Here is an 11,201-nt window from a genome sequence, read left to right as displayed (position 1 = left end):
TTGAAGACGTGGTCTCACCATGTAGCTCTGGCTGTCCTGGAACTCAGTCTGTAGACCAAACTGGCCTCAAACTTATAGAGATCCACCTGCCTCTTGCCTCTTGAGTGCTGGGATTAAAGGTATGTGCCACTACACCCAGCTTAAATCTTCCAAAATAATAAAATAGAACAAAATATTCATGATATTTGATGTGACTTTTTTCCTTTATGATTCTAAGTATTTTCTCTCCAGTGCAGGGACTGAACCGGAGTTTCCTGTGGCCTACCACTGAGCTGCTTATAGAGTCCTGAATTTTATTTTTAATAATTTATTTATTTTTATTTTGTATATTTGGTCTTTTGCCTGAAGATCTGTCTGTGTGAGGGTGTTGGATTCCCTGGAACTGGAGTTACAGACAGTTATGAGCTATCATGTGCGTGCTAGGGATTTAACCCAGGTCCTCTGGAAGAGCAGCTAGTACTCTTAACCACTGAGCCATCTCTGCAGACCCTTATTTTATTTTATTTTTTTAAATGCATATGAAGGCCATTGTTCTGGCCTTGGAGAGATAGCTTAGCCCTTCAAAGACTAGGTTCACAGCCAAAACTACGAAAGTGTTGTTCTTAGCAGAGGTTCACAGCTGGTATGGTGATGCATGGTTATAGTTCCAGCTATTTAGGAGGCTGAAGCGGGAGGATCACTTGAGCCCAGGAGCCTGGCAATATCTGTCTGAAAACAAACAACCATAGACATCACCAGACTGCCAAAGAAAGTTAAGCAAGACACCAAGGTTCGTTCCAAAGCTGCATTTCTTTACAGGAAGTTTTTTCAATACACTGTTAATATGACTCATGCATCAAAGAATTGTCAAAACCCTGGAGACTCAATGGAACACGGTTGCTGGGAAACTAAAGCCCAATGAAATGATTACTTCTTTTAAGACAAGGAAAGAAAGCATGGAATGCCCATAGGAGGTTGAAGACGACTTGCTTGCTCTCATTAGTGCCTTAAAAACATTTAGGGCTAGTGAAGTGGCTTAACGTAAGAGTGCGTACTGCTCTTGCAGAGGACCTGAGGTCAGTTCTCCGTGATTCTCAGCCTCCTGTTACTCCAGACAGGCAATCTGGTGCCTCTTTTGGACTTCATGGGCGTCTGCCATCACCTGCACATTACATCACCACCATCACCATCATCAAACACATGCAATTAAAATTTTAAACTTTTTGTAATGCTGAGGATCAAACCTAGGGCCTTGTGCATGCAAGGTAAGCCTCTGTTACCTAGCTACTATGTCCCCATCCCTCTCCCCACAGAAGCTAGAGAGAGGGGAGCCATGCCTTCTGGAATGATCATGCTCACCTCTGCCCTCATGCTTACTTACTAAGTGCTTTCTCCATGATGATCCTCTGGGGAACATTAAGATGTCACACTGTGTCTTGGGGTTACTATTGCTGTGTTGAAATACAGTGACAAAACAACTTGGGGAGGAAAGGGTTTATTTTACACTTCCACATCATAGTCCGTTATTGAAGGACATCAGGCAGGAACTCAAACAGGGCAGGAACCTGGAATCATGAACTGATGCAGAGGTCATGGAGAGGTGCTGCTTACTAGCTTGCTCCCCATAACTTGTTCGGCCCGCTTTCTTATAGAATCCAGGACCACCAGCCCAGGGATGGTACCACCCACAATGGCCTCGGCCCTCCCCTATCGAGCACTAATTAAGAAAATGCTGCACAGGCTTGCCCACAGCAGGATTCATGGAGGCATTTTCTTAATTAAGGCTCCCTCCTCTCTGATGACTAACTTGTGTGTATCAAGTTGACACAAAACACTAGCCAGCACACACAGGGGTCCTCACAAATTCACCAGCATCTCACTTTTCATGGCACCTACCAAGTTCCTTCCTACTTCCCATTTAATCTCTCTGCCTTCGATATTATAACCTCAGTTTTATAACTTAGGGAACTGAAGACTCGGAAAAGGAGGAACTGACCCTTTTCACAGTTCACAGGAGTTTGTGACAGACAGTGCACAAGGGCTCTGGAGTAGGGGGACCCTTCCACGCGCCTCTGCGACTGCTCCTCTGATCTGTCCCCCCTGTCAAGAGACAGGGATGACCTATGGCCTTCTCACCTTGACTCCAACTTCCCTGAGTGGCCAGAGTCAAAAGTGATAGTGGCAGTCCCATCTGGGGTCCTGGAGACTCTAATGAGGTGCTCTCCCATGCTTTTCTGAAAACGGCCTACATCATAACCTCTGTGGAAAGAAAACCTTGGAATGTCCTATGAAGTTTCTGTCCTAGACCAGTGCCCACTGACACCCCAGGGTCTGGGGGGGCCAGTCTTACAGTGGAAGTCACACATTTCTGGCCCCTGTCTAGAGCAAACATCTCATGAGTGCTGTAGTTTGGATTTTAAATGTCCTCCAAAGACCTGTGCATTAAAATCTTGGTCCCTACGGTGGCTGGCCCCACAGAGAGATGGAGGTGGGGTTAGTGGAAAGTCGTAGGTCACTGGACAGCATACCTTTGAAGGAATTGAGGGCCTAGTGTCTTGTTCTTTTCCTTTCTGGCCACGAGGCCAAATTACTCCTTATGTTCCCACCATAGGCCCAAAGCAACAGGACCAGTGCTTGTATATATATAATAATCCCAGTTTTATTATAATATTTATTTATTTGGGATCCCTAAAACTATGAGCCAAAGTAGACCTTTCTTCTTTGTAGGTTGGTTTTCCTTGGGTATTTTATTATAGCATAAGAAGCTGACTTAACTCACTCCCTCACTTCCTTCTGTTTCTCAGTTAACCTTCAATGTGGGAATTTCATTTTCCTAAATCTTGACACCTCGCTGCCTGACTTTGTCCATGGACTGTCACTGCTGATATTGCCAGAGCAGAGCCTGGGCCGTGTTGAGTTTAAGGGGACTCACAGGTTATTTGTTTCATTTTAGAATGGGTCCTATCATTTACATGGAAATAGAAATGCAAACAGTGTTTTCCCTGTAGAAATCCAACCTGCCTAGTTGATACTTTGTTGCAAACTTGATCGATCTTCCCATGCCCTTTAAATTTCGATGTCTAGGAAAACCAAATCCTATTTTTTTTTTTTTTCCAGCATCTCAACAACTTCGTGCTTGAAAAAAGACTAAGTGTCAATGACTTAATTCACACACCTTGGAATGTTCCAGTTACAAAGTGTTAAGAAGAAAGAACCACAAAGTGTTAAGAAGAAAGAACCAGGCAGGGATGTGTCTAAGCCCATAGAGTGCTTGCCTGGCAGGCAGGTAGCCCTGGGTTCAATATTCAACATCTTGTAAAGCAGGCATGGTGGTGCACTCCTTTAATCGCAACAGGCAGGAGGTAGAGACTGGAGGATCATGGAAATTCAAGGTCTTGTTCAAGGTCAGTTTGGGGCTACAGGAGACCCAATCTCAAAACAAATAAGTAAATAATTTAAAAATCCCTATGGAAAGATTGCTTCCCAGAAATTCTATATTAAAAAAGAAGCAATCTGAGAAATTACAGTTTCATCTCTGACATGCCAGGTAAGGAGGTCATGCTTAATAGATTCGAAGACAATGTGTTTTTCTGTTCCTGCAAATGCTTTTGTAGGGATGTAATGCTAAAAATAGAGATGGAAATAACATCCATCAGGTAAAAATACAGTAATTTAGAAGGTCTGCCGGGTACTGTGAGTCCTAGGAAGAGTGATTTTCCACTGAGGGCTGCTGCTCTGATGACCCACCACATCTTTCTGCCATAGGGATGCTTAGCCCTTGACACCACCAGGCATTTTATCTCACATTGTATCAGTGACTAATACTAGACATAGTCGTCCCTCAGGATCCATGGGGTGTTGCTCCAGGAACCCTCTGCATATCAGCCAGAGTCTGTGAATAATTCTAAAGTCAATTATAATCTATTTAATTCTTCCATGTCCTTCAAATCACCTTTGGGTTACTTATGATACCAGTAATGTATTTGCTACCATTATAATGATTTGTTTAGGGAGGAATGCTTTTAAAAGGCTGTGGGTTGTGCATATTTAGTATAGGCAACATATATATTCAGTCTAGAATCAGTTGATCACACCATAAAGATATGACTATGTAATGCACCAAAGAGAGGGAGTGGTTCTCTCTCATTCATAGGTATAAGCTGACTTTGATTCTGAGAGATTGAAATTTCTGTTAAATTTCTTTGTTCATCATTGTATGACCCTAACAAACCGTGTTATATCATCTGTTCTACCAAAAAAGGATGGATGTCCTTGCTTGAAAAGGGTTCAGACATGAAGAAGAGATTCATATTTATGTAAATATGAGTATGTTTCTGCTTTCTTCTAAGTTCCCACATGTGCAGCATCTGGAAGGAAGGGTTCATTTGGGGCTTACAGTTCCAGGAGAACAGGAGACCATGACCATCACAGATGAGAGCATGGCGGCAGGCAGGCAGGCATGGTGCTGGAAGAGCTTCTGAGAGCCCACATCCTGAAGCAGAGAACACAGTCAATGGCCTGAGTCTGTTCAAACCTCAGAGCCTATCCCCAGCAGCACAGCTACTGGGTCTGTCTTAGTGTTCTATTGCTGTGAAGAGACACCAGGACCACAGCAACTCTGATAAAGGAAAGCATTTAATTGGGGCTGGCTTGTAGTTTCAGAAGTTTAGTTCATTTTCATCATAATGGGGGGAAGGCTGGCAACAGGGCACACAGGCAGACATGGTTCTGAAGAAGTAGCTGAGAGTTCTGTATCTGGATCAGCAGGCAGCAGGAAGAGAGAGCCACTGGGCTTGGCTTGGGTTTTTTAAAATCTCAAAGCTTAACCTCAGTGACACACCCCCTCCAACAAGGCCAGGCCTTTTAATTATTACCGAACAGTTCCATCAACTAGGGACCAAGCATTCAAACATGTGGGGGCCATTCTTGTTCAGTCCACTACAAGCCCGGCAGTTTTCATATCCTGCATCACCACCCAGCTCTCTTCCCCCTCTCCTATCTCTTACTTTTTTTAAATAACCAATATCAATTTGGTAGGAACCCAAAGATGAACACACTCTACTTCCTCCAAGCCATAAGCAGAAGCAGGCCTCTCATCCTACCTTGTCGTAGCCCAACACTGGGCACCTGTTGATTTGATGGGATTGAGAAACTCCATAGAAAAGAAACACAGTTCTGTAATAAACCTAATAGAATATCAGAGACCAGAGTCTTCAAAGCCAAGAAGAGTCCCCTACCCCCCATGAAACAGGGCAAATCTTTTTTTCTTTCAGTTTTTCAAGACAGGGTAACAAGTCTGGCTGTCCTGGAACTCACTCCATAAAGCAGGCTGGTCTCGAACTCACAGAGATTACCCCCCCCCACACACACACACCCCAAGCCTCTGCCTGCCTCCTGAGTCCTGGGATTAAAGGCATCTGCTACCACTGCCCAGCTTCTTGTTCCTTTCTAATGTCCCAGCTCAAGGCCTGATTCTGGCCTTAAGGCCTTTGCTCCTAATAAACTGACCTCATTCCCAAAGGGTAAGGAAAGCTGTGCACATGGAGAAAGCTGATCCTAGAGGGGCACTGTGTATGCTGGAGGTGTCAGACGTGGAGAGGCAGGCTGCCCAAGGCTGCTGGAGCCCAGCTGATAGCACACAAGCCCCAGGCCCAGGCCTTGCAAAGGATGAAATACAGCAGCTTCTTCCTACTGTCTAACTTCTTCCTACTGTCTTACTTCTTCCTACTGTCTTATTTCTTCCTATTGTCTTACTTTGCTTTTGGACCACTAGATGACTTCCACCATGGTGTGTAGCAAGAAATGTTTTTTACTCTTTTGTGGGGCACACCTCCCAGCTCCACATGAATGTCTGACCTTAGCTTGGCTTGTTTCTAGCCCATTTTTCTTAAATGATTTGGTCTATCTTTAGCTCTGGGCTTTTTCTGTTCTCTGACTTCTGTAAATCTTTCTCTTACTCCTTGGATTGCTGGGTAACCGGCCCCTAACATCCTTCTTTCCTTTTTCTCTTTGTTCTTCTATTTATCCTCTCTGCCTGCCAGCCCCACCTATCCTTGCTCCTGCCTCGCTATTGGCCAATCAGCTCTTTATCAGGACCATCAGGTATTTTAGACAAAGAATCACAGCTTCACAGAGTTAAACAAATGTGGCATAAACAAAAGTCACACACTTTAAAATATTCCACCACAGTGGTATGCTAGGAACACCCAGGGGGACCGGGTGTACTAGAAGACCCTAAAAGGCGAAGTGACTAGCTGAACATGCAACAGCAAGCACAGAAGTGTACTGTCCTGGGGTTCGAATATGGAGTTTGAAGCACAGCTCCTTCATGTAAGAGAAATGGCTTTCTAACCTTGGGGTTCTTAGCTGATCTGAGTTAAACTGACATGAGACAGACTAACAGGAGAAAAACTATTTCAATTACATTAGCACCTGGAGTCACACAGAAAAATGACTACAGGGAGGGCCTAGAGGGTGGAAAGGAACAGGGAGAGGGTCCTTTGGTCCCACATGGATGACATGTCCAGCACACAGCCTCCATTGGAAAGGTGGGTGTGGTCACGGTCTGTGTTCTCTTTTTCACACTTTGTTTCTTCTCTTCTCCTTCTTCTCTCTTCTTTCTTTTCTTCTTTGGCAGGATCTCAGTGTGTAGCTTTGGGTGGCCCTGAATTCATGATTCTCCTGCCTTAGCCTCTGGAGTGCAGGGGATTAGATGTGTGTCACCATACACAGCCACCATTCATTTCGCTTTTAAAACCTTAAAGTGCTTTTAATTTGCACTCTGGTTTAGGTGCCATTCACTTTGGTAATTACAAGGGGGGAAGGGGAGGGGAGGGTGTCTCTGGGAGGCTTTTACCTTTGTTAGAGAGAGTGGCCTGAGTATCAGTTTAGGCCACAAAATGAGAGGGTCATACTTCACGATTGGGCAATTGAGGCAAAGTTAATGAGGCTTTCCCAAGCAGCTGGTTCTTTTAGTTCTAAATATTAAACATTCAGCTCGCCCAAAGGGTAGATTTTGGGATGACTCGTTCTGAACTCGTTTTCTCAATCAGTAAAAATAGAACTCTTGCTTCACTTGGGAATCACTTCCTGTGAGGATTATATAGTAGTTTATTCCCAGTACATTTGCTTTTTGCCAAACATATACTAAATTATATACATATTCTATATCAACAAGCAATCCATAAGGCTTAAAACTCCAGGCCAGCTCAGCCAGAGACCCAGGGCCCTCCCTGTCCAATGTTGCTTAATATTGAGGCAGAGTAGGACCTTGGGGCCTTCAATATCTTTCTTATCATATCTGAAATCACAATGATTCTTCTGTTTCTCTTGGTTGTGGTAGGGGATCACGATATCCTAGACTGACCTCGAACCCTTGAGTGCTGAGATTACACACGTGCCTCTGGGCCTGGCTTTTGTGCACTGGCTCCTGGACCTCAGGATGCCTGGGGTCTCTGGGTGCTCCTCCAGAGCTAGGCTGGCATTGTGGAGTCACCCTCCACGTTTCCTTGACAACCTAACCCAAGGGGGCAACTGTGGGCACACAGCCCCTGAAGGCCGCGGAGGGACGCAGGTCCTCTGGTGTCCAGGAGGCCATCACATTGCTGCACGGCCGGTGGTTTCCAGAGTTGTGGGCTCCGGGCCAGCCCATGGCGGAGGCGCGGGGACTGCGGCGCGGGGGCGTGCAGCACGAGCTGCTGGAGAAGGTGGCGCGCTTGCAGCGGGGCGCGCGGCACTCGGAGCCCGAGGTGGCAGCGCGCAGAGCGACCGGTGACAGCGGCTCGGGCTTGGGTTTCTGGTGCTGGCGGCGACTGTTCGCGCGCGGAGCCCGGGGGGTTCGCCGGAAGAAGGGCAAGTTCGCACGGCCCGGCGCGGCGACCCCGGAGCGCAGTGTGTGGGGACCACCCGGCCTGCAGAGGCTGCTGCAGAGGCTGGCGACGTGGCGGCGGCGCTACCTGCGGCGAGGGGAGCGGCCCGAGGGCCTGGAGGAGATCCCGCTGCTGGTGCTGGACCGCACGCGGGCCGCCGACTAGGGGCGCCCTGGCCAGCTTTGCCCGCACACGCACCGGCCTCAGGTCGATTAGGTTTTGTAAACGAAAGCAAGAAGTGACAATAAACCCCGCACTGTACGGATGAAAGAACGAGAATCTGGGGGTGTCTCTTGGGAACCAAGCGCATCCCAGGCGCTGGAGGGAGGCATCAGCTTTGTTGAGCATCTGCGCTGGGCATCGGGTGTAATGTGGCCTCTTTGACACCCCGGTACCACTGCCCCTGCTCCTGGATGGTGTGGAATTGCATCGCCATCCTTGATTTCATTTGTTTGTAATGCAGATATTGAACAAACTGCTGTTAAAAATTCATAATTTAGGGCCTTAGAGATGGCTCTGCGGGTAAGCCTGGGACCTGAGTTCAATTCCCTGGACCAATGTAAAGATGGAGAACCGACTCCACAGAGTTGTCCTCTGATTGCCACACAATAGTGCAATAGTAATACTAGGCCGAAATCGCTATTCTTTCACAATTTCATATATGTGCGCATGTTTACCTCTTGTAAACATACCGTTTGTATGTTTACCTCATATCCCTTCCCTTTGTCCTCTTCGCTCTCCGTCCCAACTCTCAGGAATCCTTTTCCTCAAGTCCCTCTCACAGTAGTAGTAGTACTTTCTTTACAGGTTCTTAGGAGCCTGTAAGCCAACATTAGGAGTGTGTGAGAATTGTTTTTAGAGATAAAAGCAAAGGAGCGGCCACCAGGAGATTTCCTGGGGGCGGGATGGGGTGTGGGGTGACCTTTGGCTTCTTTTCCTCAATAAAAACTTCCTAAAGATCCTCTGGCCTAACACACCTGCCAGGATGAAAGGGAGAAGCTCACTGGGAGCACTCTCACCGTAGAAGTTACTAAACTACTGGAATGGTCTTTCCTCAGGCTGCTCCCCTTGTCCATCCTCATCCTTATTCACTACTCCGCAGAAAGGAGCAGACCTTTCTAAAGACGTTGTGCCCTGGTGTTGCTGTCTCTGTTAAGAGTTTGTCTTGCCCAAGACCTAGAGATCCACCTGGGGGAAGAAAAGCCTGGAAATTATAATGTGATTCTACACCATCCAGGGGCAGGGGCAGGTGTCAAAAGGCACAATTACAGCCCACATAAAGAACTTAATTGTCTCTGGGGCTCCAGGGTCAGGCAACACGTTTTTGTTTGAAACTGGTGTTCTATGAGCCAAAAGGACTGAAGCACACAGAAAATACCAAACCATCCATTTCAAAGTCACTTTCCTACTTTGCGTGGTAGGAGAAGAAAGCACACAGAAAACTGGGTAACACGGTGTTTTCTGTTGCAAGGATTGAAACAGGGATGCTGTCACAGTCATGAGTCAGCTCGCAAAGGGAACTCCATGCTGAGGGAAACTGGCCTGTTTTGGACCAGTTGTTAGCTTGCCAGAGAGGCCTCAGCAGGCTTGCAGGCCATGCGGACAGACTCCTTCATGATCTGCTTTGGACCCCACCTCCCGTTTCCTTGGTTACACCAATTCTAAGAAAGGGGCACTTCCCAATCGTCCTTCAAATTTAAAATCTGACAAGGCAGGTGGATCTCTGAGTTCCAGAACAGCCAGGGCTACATAGAGAAGACCTTGTCTCAAAAAAAAAAAAAAAAAGACTCTGAGTTCTACTGTGCACTTGGTGCTTTTTGTGAGTTTCTTTATCCTGTCATTGCACAGCTAGCTTATAGAGTCTATTAAGTCTGACTTTCGTTTTGAAACCTGAAGAGCCATGAAACTTCATTCTGAAAAACAAACATGTTTTTTGATCTTGTGCTGAACTGACTGGGCCTCAAATCCCACGATGCCTGAATTTAAAGGCTGTTTTGTAGGCCCAGTAGAGTCCTCTGCATGGAGAGACTGGATAGACCACTAGAATATCAAACTACTAAACCCTCACACACCAGAATAGAAGTGCTGCTGAATGTCCAGCAAGAAACGCCTACTACTTAATGCTTCCTGGATTTATTTCTTTTATAAAGAGCTGAATGAAACCACAGTTCATCTTCTAACCCTTAATTTGAATGCAGCTGCGCCTTTGTGTTTTGACCGTTCTGTGGACTCCACAGTATATGCCCCTCACGAGACCGAAGTTAGTCAAGACTCAGGTTTGATCTGTAGGGTGCATGCTCTCTCTTCCTCTCTCCTCCCCCCCTTTTCTTTTTCTAAGCACAGAGCCTGACAAGGTGCTTAGCTTCTTCAGATGGTTGGTGTAGTGATTTAATGAACATCTTTCCCCTTTGACTCAGGTACCACACCAGGTCTAGCAGGTTTGGTGTGGTTCCCCTTGCTACCTCCCCTCTGAAGGGGCAGCTTTTATCAAGTTTGAGTGTTAACTGTCAGGTGTTTCCCTCCAGCACAATGCTCATGCTGGGTGCTCTCAGTTAACATTTGGGAATAAGGACCCAACAGTGCTCTTCCCTCTTGACTAGCTCAAGGGTAGGACTTTTCTATGTTTTGTAATTAGAACTCTTAACTGCGACCTTCTGGGAATAGACTAGCAGCACATGGGGCTTGTTTTCCTAATGCCGCCATCTTCTTCCTAGTGGAAAACCAGGGACGGTTTTTAATGCAACACCTCATTGTTCAGGCATTATTCTGATGACTTAAATGTTTCAGAAACACATCTCATGGCCTGAGAAGGTAAGTCAGCTTAGGTATTGTGTTGGCAAAGCTTTACTTATTGTTTACTACCGGTACTGGGAATGGAGGCAAAGACCTATTTATTCTAGGCAAGTGCTCTACCACAGAGCTAGAGCTACAGCCCTCTTACTTTTGATTCAGGCTGACTTAGTTAGGGTTTCTATTATGATGGTTAAACACCATGGCCAAAAGCAACTTGAGGAGGAAAGGGTTTATTTCATGTACAGTTCCATATCACACTCCATCACTGAGGGAAGTTGGGACAGGAACTCAAGCAGGGAAGGAACCTGGAGGCAGGAGCTGATGCAGAGGCCATGGAGGAGTGCAGCTTACTGGCTTGCTCCTCGAGCTTTCTCAGCCTGTTTTCTTATAGAAACTAGGGCCACCAGCCCAGGGGTGGCACTGCCATAGTGAGTTGGAGGCCAGCCTGGTCTATATAGAGTGAGTCCAGGACAGCTAGAACTATACAGAGAAACCCTGTAGGAATATCCAAAACCAGCATAAAGGGAAGGAAAGGCTTCCCTTTAAGACACAGACAAATGC

At 46.4% G+C, this 11,201-nt stretch overlaps 1 protein-coding gene across 1 annotated transcript; it reads left to right on the top strand.

The window, feature by feature from the left end:
* Positions 1 to 7,498: 7,498 nt before the first annotated feature.
* Positions 7,499 to 8,120, top strand: LOC127223255 (uncharacterized). Its single transcript, XM_051185741.1, has one exon. It carries the CDS (start codon positions 7,629 to 7,631, stop codon positions 8,010 to 8,012), a length of 384 nt encoding a protein of 127 aa, XP_051041698.1. The 5' UTR covers positions 7,499 to 7,628; the 3' UTR covers positions 8,013 to 8,120.
* Positions 8,121 to 11,201: the final 3,081 nt, after the last annotated feature.

This window comes from Phodopus roborovskii, unplaced genomic scaffold, assembly GCF_943737965.1.
Source record: "Phodopus roborovskii unplaced genomic scaffold, PHOROB, whole genome shotgun sequence".
Taxonomy (NCBI): Eukaryota; Metazoa; Chordata; class Mammalia; order Rodentia; family Cricetidae; genus Phodopus; species Phodopus roborovskii.
The sequence above is the reverse complement of the archived record's forward strand: the minus strand, read 5'-3'. Positions and strand labels throughout refer to the sequence as shown.

Excerpts from the sequence above, each read along its gene's own strand:
- LOC127223255 (XM_051185741.1), top strand. The coding sequence starts at position 7,629 with ATGGCGGAGGCGCGGGGACTGCGGCGCGGGGGCGTGCAGCACGAGCTG.